Source organism: Arachis hypogaea, chromosome 13, assembly GCF_003086295.3.
Source record: "Arachis hypogaea cultivar Tifrunner chromosome 13, arahy.Tifrunner.gnm2.J5K5, whole genome shotgun sequence".
Taxonomy (NCBI): Eukaryota; Viridiplantae; Streptophyta; class Magnoliopsida; order Fabales; family Fabaceae; genus Arachis; species Arachis hypogaea.
The window spans coordinates 3286212-3305876 of NC_092048.1; the positions used below are offsets into that span (position 1 = coordinate 3286212).

General features: G+C 27.2%; 2 protein-coding genes across 6 annotated transcripts; one reads left to right on the forward strand and one right to left on the reverse strand.

Annotated features, from left to right (window-relative positions):
- The first annotated feature begins 5673 nt into the window (after positions 1-5673).
- LOC112736485 (cytokinin riboside 5'-monophosphate phosphoribohydrolase LOG1) lies at positions 5674-12316 on the forward strand. The gene is made up of 7 exons (XM_025785968.2): positions 5674-6382; positions 7203-7300; positions 7437-7467; positions 10612-10711; positions 11139-11209; positions 11353-11496; positions 11966-12316. The coding sequence occupies exons 1-7, from the start codon at positions 6221-6223 to the stop codon at positions 12059-12061; spliced, it is 702 nt and encodes a 233-aa protein (XP_025641753.1). The 5' UTR covers positions 5674-6220; the 3' UTR covers positions 12062-12316.
- A 1520-nt stretch (positions 12317-13836) lies between these two features.
- On the reverse strand, positions 13837-17323 carry LOC112736490 (uncharacterized). 5 transcript variants are annotated; one of them, XM_072213028.1, is made up of 9 exons: positions 16918-17140; positions 16713-16844; positions 16489-16628; positions 15338-15424; positions 15048-15254; positions 14820-14943; positions 14381-14472; positions 14192-14273; positions 13837-14109 (listed from the first exon to the last, which is right to left on the reverse strand). In XM_072213028.1, coding segments are annotated over exons 1-4 (348 nt in total). In that variant the 5' UTR covers positions 16993-17140; the 3' UTR covers positions 13837-14109; positions 14192-14273; positions 14381-14472; positions 14820-14943; positions 15048-15254; positions 15338-15423. The 5 variants fall into 5 exon arrangements, with proteins under 5 accessions (XP_072069129.1, XP_072069128.1, XP_072069130.1 ...); XM_072213027.1 differs by having other exon boundaries at positions 15338-16628; positions 16918-17306; XM_072213029.1 differs by lacking the exon at positions 16489-16628.
- Positions 17324-19665: the final 2342 nt, after the last annotated feature.

Below are 19665 nucleotides of genomic sequence, written 5' to 3' on the forward strand. Positions count from 1 at the left end.
TTTATAGTCAATTAATAATTAATTTTAGTTTGATGATGATGATGAGAAGTATATTTAAGAAACCTAGAACATTAAACTACGACCACTTTTCATTCAATGGACATGTTTATTTAATAAAAAAATGTTGTGATGCTTTCCCCCAACAAAGGATAAAGGTGAGATTTGATAGCTATTTGTCTACCCAACATATATATAATGCCAAACATCTTATCTCATCAGAGATGGCCACCATTATTAATCTCATCATTTCAGTCATTTCTAATTGATTTAATATAGTTTGACTGGTTTCTTACAAAGATAAGAAATTATGTACATTCTAATAGTAAGAAGCTTCTTTTGTTTTATTTCCATCAAGAGCACATGCCATATATCAGTATGGTGTTTTTAAAAAAAAATATATATTTTTTGTCCTTAAAATTTGACAAAAATAAAATATCCTTAAATTTTATTTTATTTTAATTTTTTATTTGTATCAAATATACCACTGACGGCTAATTTTTCAAAAAAATTAAGACCGATTCAATAACAATTTCATAAGAACAACCCTCAACACAAGCAAATCAAGCATAATTTTCATACATTATTATTAGATTGGTTTTAAATTTTTTGAAAATTTAACCGTCGATGGTATATTTTCTACAAATCGAAAACTTTTGGGACAAAGTTGAAATAAAATAAAATTTAAGGATATTTTTGAAATTTTTATCAAACTTTAAGGACAAAAAGTATACTTTATCCTTAAAAAAACTATATATCTATAAATATATAATTAAGTTGATGAGATATAAAAAAAAATTATCTATCCAAATAAAAATATTGTCTTCTCACAATAAATTCTTAATTCATTTCAAGAAAAATGCTAATTAAGAGGTCAATATTTGTTATCAATGTTAGCTAATATTTTGGATCAACTTTATTTTTATATTATTATAATTTAAAAATTAAAATTTAAAATTTAAAATTTAATATAAAAAAATTATTTTTTATTTAAGTATTAACCAAAAATAATAAATTTTATTGGTCATATATATAACATTGCTCTATTTTAGACTTAAAAATAACTATTCGGATACAGTTTACTACATTGTTTTTTAGAATATAGTTTATTTTTATATATGGGAAAATTCTCTTAAAAAATACATATATGAAGGAACATTATAATTAATTAATAATCTAAAAAATTTTACAAGAATATTATATTAAAATTGTTTAAATTAATTGTTATATTCTTGTGATTGCTGGACCAAACATTATTTAATTATAAATATGGGAAATGCTATCTTATATAAAAAATTATTAATATATGCGGTAAATATTCAATAAATAAAGATAAATAAATTAAAGAACACTAGGATAATGAGGCCATCACCCTTTTTGCCTTTCAACACCCATAACATTTTTGTTTCTCTCAATTAATTTTGAAACAAACCAATTTTAGGCCAAGGTCTATTACTTTTATTGGTGTTAGGGATGGTCCCATACGTGCAATAAAGACTATAGGAATGTGACCACAACCCATAATTTTCTCACAAAAATGATTGCTGGATGAGAGAAGTTAACTAAGGTCCACTTGGAAATGGATCCTTTCCAGTTTTTTCAACACTTGACAAAATATAGTGCAATCTTTCACCTTTGATTTTAATAGTGGGACCAGAAATAAATAAGAGAAAGAATGTGGTAAATGGTTAGATTAAACACTTAACACCATCCAGTTTTTTATTCACTGGAGAGGATCCACTCCCGGTCCAGTTTGGATAACCAACTTAATTAAGTTCTTTTTGATAAAATAACTTAAATAATAAATGAGTCTGTTAAAAGTAATTTATAAATAAGTTATTTTGTGTTTGAATTTTTAACTCTAAAAGTGCTTATTTTATAAAAATGTGATGAAAAGTAGAAGTATTATGAGAGAAGGCATTTTTTTTAACTTCTCTATAAGCTCCAAAATAGCTTCTTAGAAAGTTGCAATTTGGTTTTGAAAATTGCACCAGACATTAATACTACTACTTTTCATAAGTCAAAAGTTAAAAAAAGTTACTTCTAAAGTTTCCCAAACGGACCCTAAGTCTTATCATAAAATAGCTTCTTTTTGTAGAAAATTTTTCAAGTGTACTAGTACATTTATGTTTCAGTAATTTTTAATTATTGATCTTAATTATAAAAAAAAAATACTAATGTATCGATATACTTAAAAATTTTTCTCTTTTATAATTAAAGTATGATTGTGATGAATAGTTTTTTTTCTTTTTTTTTTCTTTTTAATTTGTATTATATATATTAATTTTTTTTACAATAATAAATATCAAACTCTAAACTTTTAATAGTAAAAACTCTTATATCATATTATAAAATTTTGTTATCCAAAAAAGTTAAATTTATAAAACAAGACCCATAATGGATTATATATATTCCCCGCATCTAATAAAAAACATCACTCTTCATTGATCAATATACTAACACATGTATTTAATTTTACCCAAGTTTTTCATATTTGTATATTATTAATTACTATTAATTTAGAGTAGCTAGCTAGGGATCTTGATTCATTTTCAGCTAAACATATAAGACAAGAGGAAATTAGGGTTCTTTCATATCGAAATGAACAACAAATAAAGATATCAATGGTAGGAATGCATGATGAGTAAATTAAAAAAATGATCAGGGCAGATTTTATAGGCTTTGAAAAATAAAATTTTTAATCAAGGTACTCTTTTTAAATTTTTAAATTTATCTAAAAAAATTTAAATTAATAAATAAAAATACACGAATCTAACCCTTTTTTTATTTATTGTTTTTGATGCAGGGGTCTTTAATAGGGATGAGTATGGATCGGTTTGATTCAGGTTTATAGTAAAATTAGAACCGAATTGATCAAAATATAATTGGTTCGGTTTGGTTCGGATTTGTATTTTTTTGTATATGTACCCGAACCAAACCAAACCGATTAAGAACGGATTGGTTCAGTTCGGATAATTGGATACCCGATGACTTTGAAATTCATAAAAAAAAAAACAAATTTTTATCTTAAAAATTCAATAAGTACAATAAATATGTAACAATAGAAATAATCCAAACATGTTAAATATCAAATATATTAAAAATTAAACTCATTAAAATCCAAACATATTAATAGTGAATAATCATTGTCTAATGAAAAATCATATATATTTTTTAGTTTTTTATTTAATTAATATATGATCGGATTCGCGGATTGATTCAGATTCTACATTTCCAGAACCGATATTTGAACCAATCACTAACAAAGACTATCAATTTGATTCAGGTTGGACTCAATTACCCGTTGATTTCAGAATCAATTTAATTAATTCAGTTCAAATTCAGACGGATAATTAAATACCCACTATCCGTTCTCACCCCTAGCTCTTTAAGAGAGTCGGAGAGGAAGAATGATTGGATTTGGTGAGTGGACATGTTTTGTTGGATATCAAAAATGAATCCAATGTGATAAAGTTGGACATGTTTTGTTTGAAAGTCAACCCATATGATATGAAGATTCCAACACTACTCACACACAATAATAGAAATGGCAGAGTCAAAGCAAGAACCATGTGCTTTCATTTGCTAAAGGGTTTCCTTCATGATGAGATTATTAATTGCTAATACATATATTGGTCCATTATTACTTTTTAATTACAATGATGCATAATCAAAATAAAATTAATTATATTTATGAACAGTTCTGTAAATATATATTTGATAAATTAAAAAAAATGTTTTTACTTTGCATAATAGAATAATTTTGTTCATATACATTTTTTTTAAAGTACATTTTTCTCTCAACCTGAATTTAGATTTCAACAAAAAGAAAAAAAAAATGGGTTCCACGAGATCATCACAAAAATTCTTTATATTATTATACCCTATGTTGGAAATTCTAAGTTTAATTATTCTTTTAGTCTTTATAGTTTTATCAAATTTGTAATTAGATTTTTATATTTTTTTAGTTAAATTTTTATATTATTTTTAATTTTGTAATTAACAGAATATTTTTTTAAAAAATATGTAATCAAATATTTAATTAAGTTTTTAATTATGAATACATTCAATTTGTGAAAAAATATTCAATTAATTTTAATATTATTTATACTAAAAAAATTTAATTACAAAATTAAAAACAATATAAAAATCTAATTTAAAAATATAAAAAATTAATTATAAATTTAATAAAATTATAGTAATCAATGTAATAATTAAACCCAAATTCTAGTAGGTCCAAATTTGTAAGACTTTCAACTAGTTTTTGTATGTAGTCTTAATTACTAGTATTGAAAACCATATTAACAGTTTAAAATAACTGCAATAAGAGAAAAGGAATAATTTTAAATAAGAAAGCAGGTCCCAACTCTATGACGATCAATGTATATTATATGTCTGAATTCCTATGTGGGTGTCAAAAAGGACTATATAGTATATATTGTATATTATGGTTAAGTACGATTTTTGTCTCTAATGTAGGGATTGAAAATTTATTTCGTTTTTAATTTTTTTCGTTAGAAAATGATTTCAAAGGTTTCAGTTTATTTAAAAATCGTCTTTCGAATGAAAATATTTTTCCCCCATCTTTTTCAAAATGCAAAAACAGAAGCAGAATACAAAAGTAGAAAACAAAAACAATGAAACAACAACAATGAAATAACAATAACTAGAAGAACAACACCAACAACAACAATGGATAATGAAATCAAAGCAACAACAAAAGCAAAACCAAAAACAAAAACAAAAACAAAAAATTAAAGAAAAAAGAGCTGCGGCAGTGGTGAAAGTAGAAGGGGCTACGACGATAAACTGCGAATCGCGAGAGGAGGAGAGATGTGGTGGTAGTGGCGGATCGCGTGGAAAAGACTGCGGCAGTGGTGGCGACGCTGCAAATTATGACGAAAACGGCGACAAAGCAGCAACGACGGCGGCGGCGCTACCTTCCCCCCGACTCTCTTTCCCCCGCTCTTTTTCACCCTCCCCCTTCTCTTTCTTTTCCCTTCCTGGTTTCCTTTCTTTCTTTTTTCTTTTTTATTTTATTTTATAATTTTTTTAGTTAGGAATAATTTGTAATAAAAATAAAAAATTTTATAAAAAGAATAATTTTAAAACAAACTAAAATATTCGGGACCATTTTGTAGCGAAAAAAAAAAAAGATAAAAAACAAAATAAATTTTTGACATTTACGTTAGGAACTAAAATCGTATTTAACCCTATATATTACTACACCTAAAATCTCAGATTTTACGCTTACCGTTTTAGTGTGTTCTAGTTACTTTCTTTACCTTCTAAAAAGATATTCATAATTTAATTCATAGAACAACAATAAAAGGACAAAATGTTTGGGTGCGTGTATATGTTACTATGTTCTCACTTGATTGAGATTATTAGCTTGATAAGAAATTTGCTTTTGGATAATCTCAACTCTATTCTTGTTGAATTTCATTTATAATTAACGTATTGATTTAAGTATCTAAATAATAATAATCAATAATAAAATTGAAGTTTTACACTAGTATTAGAGATATGATTATATTCAATATTTCTTTTTTATCGATTTAAATTTGTTTTAAAATAATATCATAATATAATATTAAAATTCTTATGACTTCATAAGATAAATAAAAAGAAAAAAAATTACACAAATTTACACAAATACAGAACAAACTTGAATCCACTATAATCTTTCAATTTATTAAACATATAATAAAAAATAAACTAATAAATATGTAGAGAGAGAGAGAGAGAGAGAGAGAGAGAGAGAGAGAGATCACAGGACAGCATTCATGTTTGTGTTCCCAATTCAACAAAAACGCATAATAATGATGTTATTGTCATCTTGAAATACATAGGACCACGGAAACTAGTGCCTTTTTTATTTAAATTGTATTAATTTCTTTTTATGGTATAGGGGACCATAGTCCATAGGTAAAGTAAAAAACAAACACACGTTTATGTATGGATCAAATGCTTCTTCTCTTTCTCTTCTCTCTACACACAACCCTATTCTGGTCATGATGATGTGATTAACATATAATTAATATGGTTTATCTTATGTTATGTTATGTTCCACAATAGGATACACCCCTTATTACATACCCTTCTTACATATATAGCCTCATCATATGAAATGAAACACTACTACTACTACTACTACTTCAACATATATAGTATATATATTATAATATATGCAAAGTAAGAAGGCAAGAGAATCAAGTGTGAGATGATGAAGAGAGAAGAAAAAGAAGAACAAGAACAACAACTAGAAGAAGAAGAAGAAGAAGAAGAAGAATCAAGGTTCAAGAGGGTATGTGTGTTTTGTGGTAGTAGCCCTGGGAACAAGAGTAGCTATAAGGATGCTGCTATTGACCTTGGCAAAGAACTGGTAATTAATTAAATTAATTAAATAAATTTTATTATTATTATTATTGTATTATATTTATATTGTAATAAAATATAAGAAAATTTTCAAGTGTATCGAGGAACACCGGTATTCCAATTATTTTAACCATTAATTTTAATTAATATATATTATATATATTTTTCATAATTCGGATAAATCAACGGTTAAAACACAGTATTCTCGGTATACTTGAAATTCTTTCTAAAATATAATATACTCTTTTCTTTTGATGTCTTCTTTTCTTGGGAATTGAGTATTTACATGCAATATTTCAGAAGTGTCAAATTGAATTCCCTTTTAATTATGTTTTTATATATTCTTTTTATATTTTTTTTTGTATTCTTGGTTTGGTTCAACCTTTTCTTGGTGTCCGTTGATAAGTTTCTTCGTTCCTTCATCCATCATTTTTCATCCACATTTCATCTACATAATATTTCATGTTAATGTTATGAACCTATGTATTTTAAAAAATTTTAAGTTGATAAGAAAAAGTATATATTAAAATATAATTGTGTATAATTTTTTTTTAGTTTATTTTACATGAATATCGTATCACGAAACTACTCATTTTAATTAAAAGTTTAATTTAATAAAAATAAAAAACATGTAAATAATTATATCACGAAACTACTCATCATGTGTTTCACACCTTCATAAAATTATAGTATAGTGTAGTTGGTGATAGAGGAGAATATATAAAGTGTGAAAGGCTATTATAATATAGTTAATATATTGTTATATACATATATAAATATTAATTATTCACCAGCTTTCTGGGTTCTGTTTGGTTATCTTAAAAAAGGTGTCAAGAAATATTGATTTGGTTTATGGAGGAGGCAGCATTGGCTTGATGGGATTGGTTTCTCAGGCTGTTTATGATGGAGGTCGCCATGTTATTGGGTAAGAATTATTTCTTTATTTTTTTTTTTAATTTATTATAAATTTGCATTAGGATTATGTATATATATGTTGAATATATGTTGTTATAATAATATGAATTAATTTTTTTTTTTTGTCATGATATTGTCTTCTGCAGAGTTATTCCCAAGACACTCATGCCAAGAGAGGTAATGTTAAAGATTGTTTTGGATTCATATTTCATCAAATCATCATTGCAAGTAAAAAAATATAAAAAAAAAAAAAAAATAAAGTATATTTTTTATCTCTGAAATTTGATAAAAATTTTAAAAATGCCTCTAAGTTTTATTTTGTTTCAATTTTGTCCCAAAAATTTTCGATTTGTATCAAATATATTATCGACGGCTAAATTTTCAAAAAATTTAAAACCAATATAAACTTTTGGAACAAAATTAACACAAAATAAAACTTAAAAATATTTTTTAAATTTTTGTCAAACTTTAGAAACAAAAACTCAAGAAGTATAATTTACCTTAAAAAGAAAACAAACAAACCAAAGAGACAGAGAGAACTATCTCACTTATTTCACTTTTCCTTCCTCTACCACAATATTAATTTTTTATTATTATTTTCCCAACCATGCTGGTTCCTCTTTTCAATTCCAACCTCACTTTTGTTATCCCTGTTTGTCTATGGATTTTGCACTTTGTCCCTCTTATCTAGTTTTTTTTTTTTCCCATGTATTTTCAAGTAGGATTTTGGTGTAAGATTGTAAAATAGGTTAAACAAGTATAATTACTTATGTCATTCATCTAATAAAATTAAAATTAAAATTTTAAGTTATTTTATTAAAATTAATTTAAATTATAATAATTTGACTAATAAAAAAATAATGAGTTATGTATTGTTTATTTTTTTAATTTAGTATTAATTGTATTAATTCTAAAATAGTTATTAACCAATTTTAGTAATCTATTTTTTTCAATAAATCAGACATATATATTGAATATGACCATAAATAATTTAATAATACTTAAATCTTATAGTATAATACATCGGACTGATCATAAACGAATTAAACCTAAATATTAAAACCTACAGAAAAAAATAAATAAATTAACCCGTATAATCTATAAATTTAGACAAATCAGACTAGCTTATTTGATAATCCTAGATTAGTATTTAATTTATAGCATTTTATTTCACATTTTAAAGGACCTCTTTATGCTTTATAGACTTAACAATCAATACACCTGGCAATCTGGGGTCATTTCCCTTCTGAACAATTTTGGCCCTTCTTCCCATCTTCCATATACCCTTCTTTAGATTCTCTTTTATGCCTATGCCTTGTTTTATTTGATCCACCATATCCTTATCATCATCCATATAATATTCATCGATAAATGTTTTTTTTAATGTGAAAATATTAATATAGATAAAATAAAAATGTTATATATTTCAATTATAATTTAGTGTTTATGTACCTCTATAGTTGCCGTGTCTGCGTGTTGGACACATTTCGAACACGGCACTCACCGACACTCGTCCGACACGTGTGTCTGCTGTGTTCAAACCGTGTCTCAATAAAAAATAAAAATTCTTCTCTGAACACATTTGGACACACCTAAATACCATTACGTGTCAGCGTGTCCAGTCTTATTCTTAATATATATTCTTAAAATAAAGTTACATATAGTATATATTATTATTTATTAAAATAAAAAATATTTTAAATACTTGATATAATTAAAATAAGATATTAAAAATAATTTAAAAAATTAATTTATATTTTAATATCAATAAAATATTAAAATATCATTACGGTTTATCTAAAAAATACTTTATATTTAATATGTATACGTGTCCTCGTATCATGTAAGATTTTAAAATTCGCGTGTCGACGTGTCCCGTGTCGTGTCGTGTCCCGTATCCGTGTCAGTGTCCGTGTATCATAGGTAATAAAACAATTACCAATTGGGGTTTTCTTGTTCTTTTATTTCTTTTCCCAAGAAAAAACAATGATTTTGTTGTTATGTATATGATTTCCAATTGAACCCACTTTCTGGACCACTCATCATTACTCATCCACCATTCCTATCCATGCATTCTTGCAAATGCTCATTCTCACACATGCCACAAATTCTTGGTACAATCATCCAAAAAAAGAAAAAATACAAAAGAAAAGTTGTGTTATAGGTTGCATTCATAATATATATGACATCTCATCCATTTAATTTAGGGTAAATTACATCATATATATATACATTAGTTTTCTAAATTTTATGTTACATGATGATATTTGTTATGTATAAGTTTGAATAAATAATTAAATTAGTGAACATAAATTTTAGATTTATTATTTCTTAATTTTTAAATATATGAAATTTTATTGATTAAATTTTCAAAAATTTGTTTTATTGTTGGATTTCGTTAAAGAAAAAAAGGTAAATTTAACAAAACAAAATATAAATTTATTTATCTTATTCAATTATATTCTTCGGTATTACCATCACATAATAAATAGATCGGGTAAAGTATTAAATTAGTCTCCTACGTTTGGACATAATCCTGTTTTGGTCCTTAAAGTTTAAAGTGTACTATTTGAATCCAAAAAAGTTTTATTTAGCTTCAATGTAGTTCCACCGTGAGGTCAAAGTTAAATAATTAACGAAATGTCCTACATAACAGCAGTACAAGAACAAAATCGATAATATGGGGAATAAGTAAAAGTTCCAGAGGCACAAAATCAATCGTGGATGTATCAATACTTTTATTTATCATTTTTTATAATTTAAATGAAATATTTTCTATAAAACTAAAGAGAATAATAAATAAATGTATTGATGCATCCACAGTTGATTTTATGCTTCTGAAGCTTGTATTTATTCTCCAGATTATCGACCTTGTTCTTGTACTGCTGTCATGTAGGACATTTAGTTAATTATTTAACTTTGACCTCACGATGAGATTAAATTAAAACTAAATGAAACTTTTTTAAATTCAAATAGGACACTTTAAATCTTAAAGGACTAATTTAGTACTTTACCCTAAATAAATCTATTATTTACTACAATAATCTCATTATTAGATTCCTATCCTATCCTACCTTAATTATTTATGAGTTAATTATTAATTTATTTTTATTACTATCTTAGTAATAAGACCAGTCGAATTCTTATATTTTATAAAATACAATATTAACATATACTAGATACCATATAAATACGATGCTGAAGTCAGAGAATATTTGTATAATGTAGCCTTTTATTTCTCCAACGTGATAAAAAGCTCTTTCCAAATATTTTAGTAATAATTTGGGTTCACTTAGTTGATATATTTTTTTCTCCCTCAAGATTACTGGAGAGACAGTGGGGGAAGTAAAAGCAGTGGCAGGCATGCATCAAAGAAAGGCAGAGATGGCTAAGCATTCTGATGCCTTCATTGCTTTACCAGGTTGGTACGAATTCGGATATCGAATGATCAATTTACTCGTTCGTTTAAATAAATATCAAAAGTTAAAATTTTATTTTATATATATATAATATATTGATTAATAATAAAGCCTTAAATGAAATTTGTAGATATATGTTAAGAAAAAAATATGACATTCAAGATTATATATTATTTATTTATTTATTTATTGGGCAAAAATTGAAATATCATCCAGTTATACTATATCATGACGTAAATTAAATAAAAGGAAAATGGGCCATGTCCCTCTTATACAGGCCCAAGTTAAGAAAAAACTAGGGCCCAAGTTAAGAAAAAAATTAGGGCCCAAGTTTTCCACTTTTTTGTTGTATTAAACCACCAACTTCAAAAAAAAAAAAACCCACCAACTTCAAACTCGAATTTTATATTTGTTTTTATGTGCATGAAGGTGGCTATGGAACTCTTGAGGAGCTTCTTGAGGTCATAACCTGGGCTCAGCTTGGAATCCATGACAAACCAGTAAGAACTAAATTGAAACTTTTAAATTCAAGAATTATTGTACTTGTTTAATGTATCCCTAGCTTATTATTCTTATTTATATATTACTTGTTTTATTGAGGAAAAATATAATAATTTTTGTAACATTATTTAATTATTGCAAGGTGGGGTTGCTGAATGTAGATGGATACTACAATTCGTTATTGTCTTTCATTGACAAAGCTGTGGAAGAAGGCTTCATTAGCCCCAAAGCTCGCCACATAATCGTATCTGCCCCTTCACCAAAAGAGCTTGTCAAAAAGATGGAGGTTAGTTATATAGTAATATATAATATAAATTGTCTTCGAGCAAATTATTTGTCATAAAAACTTAAATTAATATAAAAAAATATATAAATAATTATATTTTTAACATGTTTTTTTTATAGAAGATTCTTTTTGTTTTACGTATATTTTGTATAGAATTCTTTCTTTTGTTATTTATCTTATACTGAAATTTCTTTCTTTTGGAAATATATATAACAACGTCAAATTCTAAACCTTTAAATAAAAAAAATTTGGATATCATTTCATAAAATTTATTAAATTACTAAATCTAAAAGTTTAAGTCGATAAAAAGAAATACACAAATAGTTATATATATATATATAAAATTAAAAATTCATTTTTTTTTTGCAAAATAGAATCTTGTAGATTTCTACATAATACATGCATGATTGGCTTCAATTAACTAGAAATTAATATATAAGATTTGGTGACATGATGGTCGTAATTGTAGGAATATTCCCCACAACATGAAAGAGTTGCATCTAAGTTAAGCTGGGAAGCTGAGCAAGTAGGATCATACACCTCAAATTGTGACATCTCAAGGTGATTAATTAGATGATGATGATGATGATGCAAGAAGTGGTAGACAGTGTTGTTACTGTAATTAATTAATGGCTTAAAGCTAAGTGAAACTATTAATTATTGTTGATTTGTTGTTGTTGTTATGACTAATTTTCCCTCAAGCCTGGATTCTATCCTTTAATTTGCATTTTTTTTCTTGGTTATTAGTGTAAGTGTTACAAAACTGACTGTAATTTTAATCAGTTGTCACTCACAACTCTTATACTCTGTTCAATTTGAATTCTGTTTTTTTTTTTTTTCAGTTGCTAATTTTAGTTCAAATACATTATCTTATCTATTAATTAAAATAAATAAATTATATATTGATTAAATATTTAAATATATAATTATAATTATATGTTTTTATTATTATGTCCATTATTTCAAGTTATATAAATAGGTAATTAAATAAAAAAATATGTCTCATATAAAATTAATATTAATAAGTTAATGAAAAAAAATAATTATATTTAGATAAAATAAAAAAAAAAAAAAATTAAATCAATTATTTTTTTTATGTGATAAGGCATAATTGAGTATTCTTATTCATAACTGATTGATATGACAACATAGAAAAAGAAACAAATTAGAATATTGTACTTGTTTAATGTATCCTAGTTATTATTCTTATTTATATATTATTGTTTATTGAGGAAAATATAATAATTTTTGTAACATTATTTAATTATTGCAAGTGGTTGCTAATGTAGATGATACTACAATTCGTTATTGTCTTTCATTGAAAAGCTGTGAAGAACTTCATTAGCCAAAGCTGACATAATCTATTGCCTTCACAAAAGACTTGTCAAAAAGATGGAGGTTATTATATATAATATATAATATAAATGTCTTCGAGAAATTATTTGTCATAAAAACTTAAATTAATATAAAAAATATATAAATAATTATATTTTAACATGTTTTTTTTATAGAAGATTCTTTTTTTTTACGTATATTTGTATAGAATTTTTCTTTGTTATTATCTTATACTGAAATTTTTTCTTTTGAAATATATATAACAACGTCAAATTCTAAACTTTAATAAAAAAAATTTGATATCATTTCATAAAATTTATTAAATTACTAATTAAAATTTAATGATAAAAAAATACAAAATATTATATATTATATAAAATTAAAATTCATTTTTTTTCAAATAGAACGAATTTACATAATAATATGATTGCTTATTAATAAAATTAATATATAAAGTACATGATTCTAATTGTAAATATTACACATGAAAGTTATCTAAGTTAATTGACAAGTAGATCATACATCAAATTGACTTCAATATAATTAATGATATATGATATCAAAATGTAAATTTTTACTGTAATAATAATGCTTAAAGTAATGAAACTATTAATTATTGTTGATTTATTGTTTTGTTATGACTAATTTCCTCAACTGGATTCTATTTTAATTTGCATTTTTTTCTTTATTATGTAATTTACAAAACTGACTGTAATTTTAATCATTGTCAACTTTTAATATCTTTCATTTATTTTTTTTTCATTCATTTATAATTAGTTTGAATCATTATAATGCTATCTATAATAAAACTCAATAAATTATAAAACAATGTAATGTACTACTATTATTTCAAAATTGGTAAAAAAAATAATACATATATTAACCTGTGAAAAAATATATTACTATAGATTCAATATATATATATTGCTACCTAAATTATAAATAACAGCAAGCTCTTTTTGGCCGAATGAAAAGAGGCAATGAATACCGACAAGCCTTGTAATGTAAAGCCAAATGCATGGAGATAATAACTTAATCCAATAATAGAGTTTGAACAACAGAACTAATGGTTTCCTACGTGATGCCCAACCGGCAGGAGCTTCAAACTGGGAGGGGCTAATCTGCTCATTCATTTTTATTTTGTATTTCAAAAGGAAGTGTCAAATGTCTAGTTGAAACCAAATATATAGGACAATTACACTACATAAGAAGAAGTAACTCTTTGTCACAGCAGCTACAAACTATTCCAAAACCCCGCTTGTAACCATCCAATAGTCGCTGCCAACACAAGAAAAGCACATTCAGAAGAACAATAATTTATAAAAATAGGAAAATAAAGACGAGTCACTATCAATGCAACCTTTCCGTGAACATAGTATGCTACTTCTGTTCCATCTGGCAACACATCTGCTTCAAAGATCAACTTATGCAAGCGTAGATCCCTTTCAAAATTCACGTATAAGAGAGAAAAATACATGTTGAAACAAATAAAAATAATATTTAATTCATACACAAAAATTGCACTTTCCAACAGAACACAAATGCTTACTTCTTAGTTACTTTTCCATCACTCTTATCACGAGATGTGCTGTGCTTCATTCCATTGTTTATTGACTTTGAACCACAATGGGTTCCTGGGATCTGCAATGGTAAAAAAGTTCATGTTATATAATCATATGACTACATTGAGGCAAAGAAATTCCAATCAGTTTTGTAATACGTCTGTAGGAGTGACATGCAAATACATTTATACAAATGATACTCAAATAAATCACCAATGTATGAATGCCTGAAACCAAACTTGTCATCCGGCTAGTATACAGAAAAGAAATGCTCGGTAAATTCTGACGATGGCCTTACCTATATTACATATAACAATGACTTAAAAAAAATGCCTTGCTATCCAACAAATGTCATGCTTTTCTTTCTTGAATTGTTATAGTATTCCATGATATACTAATTATGATCATCAAGCAAACAACTAGTACCTGGATTGAACTGCAAGTGAAACATTGCAATTGCTGGTGTCGGTTGTTTGAGTGGGGAGGTTAGGAGGGCATTCCTTCGACTCCATGCATGAATTGCAGAATAGTCTCGACACAACATTGGCATCTTCAAATGTACAATGATAAAATAGTGTTACTTGTTAGCCTGACTGGAATAAGCTTGCAAGCACGTCAACAAAGTACAGGAAATCAAACAAGTGAATCTCAAACCTCTGCAGTTAAAACAAAAGGTAGATTTCTTTATGGTGAAGCCTCCTCCAATGACTTTTTGGACAACTTCTTCCAAGGTTTCTAATGGTACATCCAAACATGCATTCATGACATCACGAAGAGTACTCCCATTCTCAAGGTATATATACTCGGGGGGCACTTGTTTAAACGACTAGCATGAAGCTTAAACAAGGTGGGAGTCACAACCTAGTTCCACAAAAAACAAAGGAACTGACACACAATATTTTAGACTATACAGTAACATAAAGTGTATCTTCATTTTTACTTACCTCAACACCATGGCAATCTTCACAATTGCACACAATCCCATCACCATTAATCACTCCCCGAAGCCCTGCTTATCCAGCCTTGCTTGCCTGCAAATTTCTCAAATTCAGACACTCGCATTTTCAACAGCAATACTCATATCTCAAAAGAGAGCCTATGCGATAAGAAGGAAAATCAGCCAACGCCTTCACACTGTGAGCATAATTCACTGCCACACCCTCAAGAATCCCTGTGGCTAGAAGCTCCTTCAGACTTGTTGGGCACCTCTTAGTACTAGCCTTGGACACAGCAACCAATGCACCATCTTCAATTTCCTGCTTGACATCATCACCAACTTCAACAGCTTCGGCATTGTTATTTACCTTATCATTCCCAACCTTTGCGCCACTAACATCATCTTCCAACTTTCTCTTTAGTAGAGACCTAGTAAACCTCCAAAATGGCTTCTCCATAGAAACAACAGAACACTTCAAACTACCACCATCACCTGTAATTGAAACCGGTGTTGCCCCACCAACACCATCTTCCTTAGAACAACATACCTCACCACCCTCCTTCACCTCGCCTTCACAACCAACCTTCTCCGTTTCAGAATAGAACATTGTTTCTAACTTCTAAGCTTTTGTAACTTTCTCATCATACAACATCCAAATCTATAAATATTTTGTTGGTATTAACATCCAAATTTGTATATTTTTTTTTTTTGGTACTAATACGGGGCTTCAAGCCCGGAGAAGAAAAACTTAGATATAAACTATATAGGATAAGGTAGTCCATTTTTCATCATCATTCAAAATGCTATAATTCCGGGCGGGAAGGTAAGTCCCAAAACACAAAATCATTCTCTAACAGCAAGCTCTTTTTGGCCGAAAATCAAATTAAGCCTGTTCTTTTGAGAGGTGAACAATCCTGTTTTTCGTTTTTCGTTTTGATATAGTTATCTTACGGAAATAATGCACTTTATTATATAGTATATAATATTGTGAGTAAATTTGAATCCAGAGAGCAGCAATATAATAAGCATGTATTGTTATATGATGATAATCCATAACTAAAAATAATAAACTAGCTAGAGAAAATAGTTTGAATGTAATTGATCTAGGACTCTATGGTATGAAACAAATGGAAAGCTATTTCAGGAATGAATTCACACTATTGCTGTTGGTCCTTATGTAGGAGGCTTCTCCTTTGGAATGTTCTTCTTGGGGCTTCCTCATCAAATAGGCCGAGGTGAATCAGTTCTGATCGTAGTTTCTGCACATTTAATGCAAGGTCTGCTTCTCGACCAGGAGACTCCACCGATGCCATCAAGATTAGGTTACATGTTAGGGCTAATCAATTAACACCACCGTAATCAAATTGAAAGTATAAGCTTACCTTATTTGGAGGGTTGTTGGAACGACGGGGAAAGTAGCTGATGGCGGGCCCCCTTCTTCTTTCTGCTCTCTCATAAAGTAGGCGTATCTCCTCTTTCTCTTTCTCAGAAATCTCAGACTCCACCGTTGCCATCTTCAATTCACACAGCACCATAATCAAATTCAAACAAAAAAAAATTATTCATCATTTCATCGTAGAAGCTTACCTTATTAATCATGTGGGAGTCCGGCTCGTCATCAGTATTCACGAGAGGCAGCGCCTTGTCTTCCTCCGATGCCATTTTGATGAGAGTAAAGCTAGGTTTCTTTTTTTTTTTTTTAATTATAGTAGAGCTAGGTTAACAAATGGATTTTTGGGCTCGTATCCTATAAACGTCTTTCTACTAGCGTTGGACAGAGTAGTAGTGACGATGATGAAGACCCAATAGTAGTGACGATGTTGAAGACCCAAGTGAAAGCTCCGGCGAGTAGATACAGGGAACGAACGGCGTGAAGATAGGAGCAGCAGCTGCAGTTTGGGGAAGGAGGATGCATCCAGCGCCGGGTCCAAAACCGGGTCGTGCATAGGGTTGGGGTTTCCGGTTTTCTGTGGTCTGGGCTTTCTGTTAGCCTGGAACCTGACCAAAAAAAAAAATAGTTATAAATTTTTTAAGAAGATGTAATTTTTATCTTTAAAAAGATATTTTCTATAATATAAAAAATATTTCAAATCAAATAAGATTATTTAAAATTGCTCAACCAGCCTAAAACATGAAATCATAGTAGTTAGAACTCTAATAAAATTGGTAAAATTATTGATTTATTGGTTCATTAATTTAATTGGTGAATCACTAATTAAATTTATTGACTCGATGCTATTGTAAATAAAAAATATAAAATAATAAAAAAAACTTTTAAATAATTAAATCTCAACAAATTATAATTTAATTATTATTAAATAATTATATAAAATTTTATTTTTTTCATAATACAAATTTTTTAATTATATGTTTATATTAAAGTAATTATTTATAATTTTAATAACTAACTAATTAGTTTATATTATCATATTATTATATATTATATTTATTTATTAAAAAAATAATATTAATAAATATCATATAATCATAAAAAAATAATTATATTGTACTTAATAAAAGTATTTGATCTTTTCTAATTAAGTGGATTTTAACTTAGACAAAAAATTAACTCAAAATATGAGAATTGTCTCACATTTATAAAAATTATCAAATTTTTACTTTTATACAAAATAAAACTTAATTATTTTAATTTATATTTTTAGAATATATATTAATTAGATTTTTTAAGCCATATATTAATCGAAAAATCTCCTAAATTGTTAATTTCTTTCTTAAATTTTCAAAAAAAAAAGGTTAAATATCTCTTGCTAAACCATCACATATGTTCTTACGAACTTTGACAATAAATCCCCTCAAAAACTATGTTAATAAATGAACATGTCTTCTGTTGTGACAATTAATTAATATGCGTTCTTTAATTTCTTTGGAAGATGGAAGATTAGGACAGGGGGCCCTATTGTTCCCAATAACATGTTTGTTTTTTCATACTAAAATTTCTTTCTTTTAGAAATATATATAATAACATCAAATTCTAAACCCTTAACTCAGAAATTTTGACATCATTTCATGAAATTTAATAAATTACTAATTCCAAAAGTTTAGGTTGATAGAAGGGATACACAAATAGTTATATATTTAGCCACAAAAAAAAAATAGTTATATATTTATATATAAAACTAATTTTGTTTTTTGAAAAATAGAATCTTGTAGATTTCTACATAATACATGCATGATTGGCCTCAATTAACTAGCAATTAATATATAAGATTTGGTGACATGATGATCATAATTGTAGGAATATTCCCCACAACATGAAAGAGTTGCATCTAAGTTAAGCTGGGAAGCTGAGCAAGTAGGATCATACACCTCAAATTGTGACATCTCAAGGTGATTAATTAGATGATAATGATGATGATGCAAGAAGTGGTAGACAGTGTTGTTAGTGTAATTAATTAATGGCTTAAAGCTAAGTGAAACTATTAATTATTGTTGTTGTTGTTATGACAATTTTTCCCTCAAGCCTGGATTCTATCCTTTAATTTGCATTTTTTTTGTTATTAGTGTAAGTGGTACAAAACTGACTGTAATCTTAATTAGTTGTCAACTCATAACTCTTAATACTCTGTTCAATTTGAATTCTGTTTTTTTTTTTTTTTTAGTTGCTATTTTGGACCCCTCAATTTTAGTTTGCAATCCATTATTATTATTGCTATCTATCCATTTTAAAACTCAACCTAAATTATAAATACAAATGTTTATGTACTACCTATTGACTTCAAGAGGCTATAGTAGTAAACAATATATATGAGGGGTAATGCCAAATACAGTTAGAATTTGTCTTATTTAGCATTCATTAATTGTTGTGACAATTAATGAATGTTAAATAAGGCTAATTATGAATTTTGCTATCATGTAGATTTCAAATTCTATGTACAGGTATAGAGGTCTAACAATGTACATGCCACACGAATTTTGAAAAGTATGTGTGTTACAATGACAAAATAAGATTGATGAAAAAACGGAGAAAGAAAAACACAAACTTTTTTTTTTCTTTTTTCTTTTTTCATTATAAAAATCAATACAACCACTTCTTTTTTCATCCCACTATCCCAATGAGATTATAACAAAAGGTAACAAAGTTTCATCACCTTTGAAAACACCAAAATCTTCACATAAAAAGCTATGGTTTATCAAAATTCAGAAGACCCATAGTTTTTCCTACTTCAAAACTTTCTTCATGATCATTGAGTGGAAGTCTCCTTCTCTTGGTTATGGTTGCAGAAGCTACCACAGAACTTCCTGTGATGGCAACTAGCCATGATAGGAGAGGTGAAGGACTAGGAAAATGTACAAGCTTGTATCTTATAGTTTTTT

Coding starts and splice junctions, on each gene's coding strand:
- LOC112736485 (XM_025785968.2), top strand. CDS start 6,221: ATGATGAAGAGAGAAGAAAAAGAAGAACAAGAACAACAACTAGAAGAA. Junction 6,383..7,202: donor TTGACCTTGGCAAAGAACTG/GTAATTAATTAA, acceptor ATCTTAAAAAAG/GTGTCAAGAAATATTGATTT. Junction 7,301..7,436: donor GGAGGTCGCCATGTTATTGG/GTAAGAATTATT, acceptor TGTCTTCTGCAG/AGTTATTCCCAAGACACTCA.
- LOC112736490 (XM_072213025.1), bottom strand. CDS start 15,937: ATGTTCTATTCTGAAACGGAGAAGGTTGGTTGTGAAGGCGAGGTGAAG.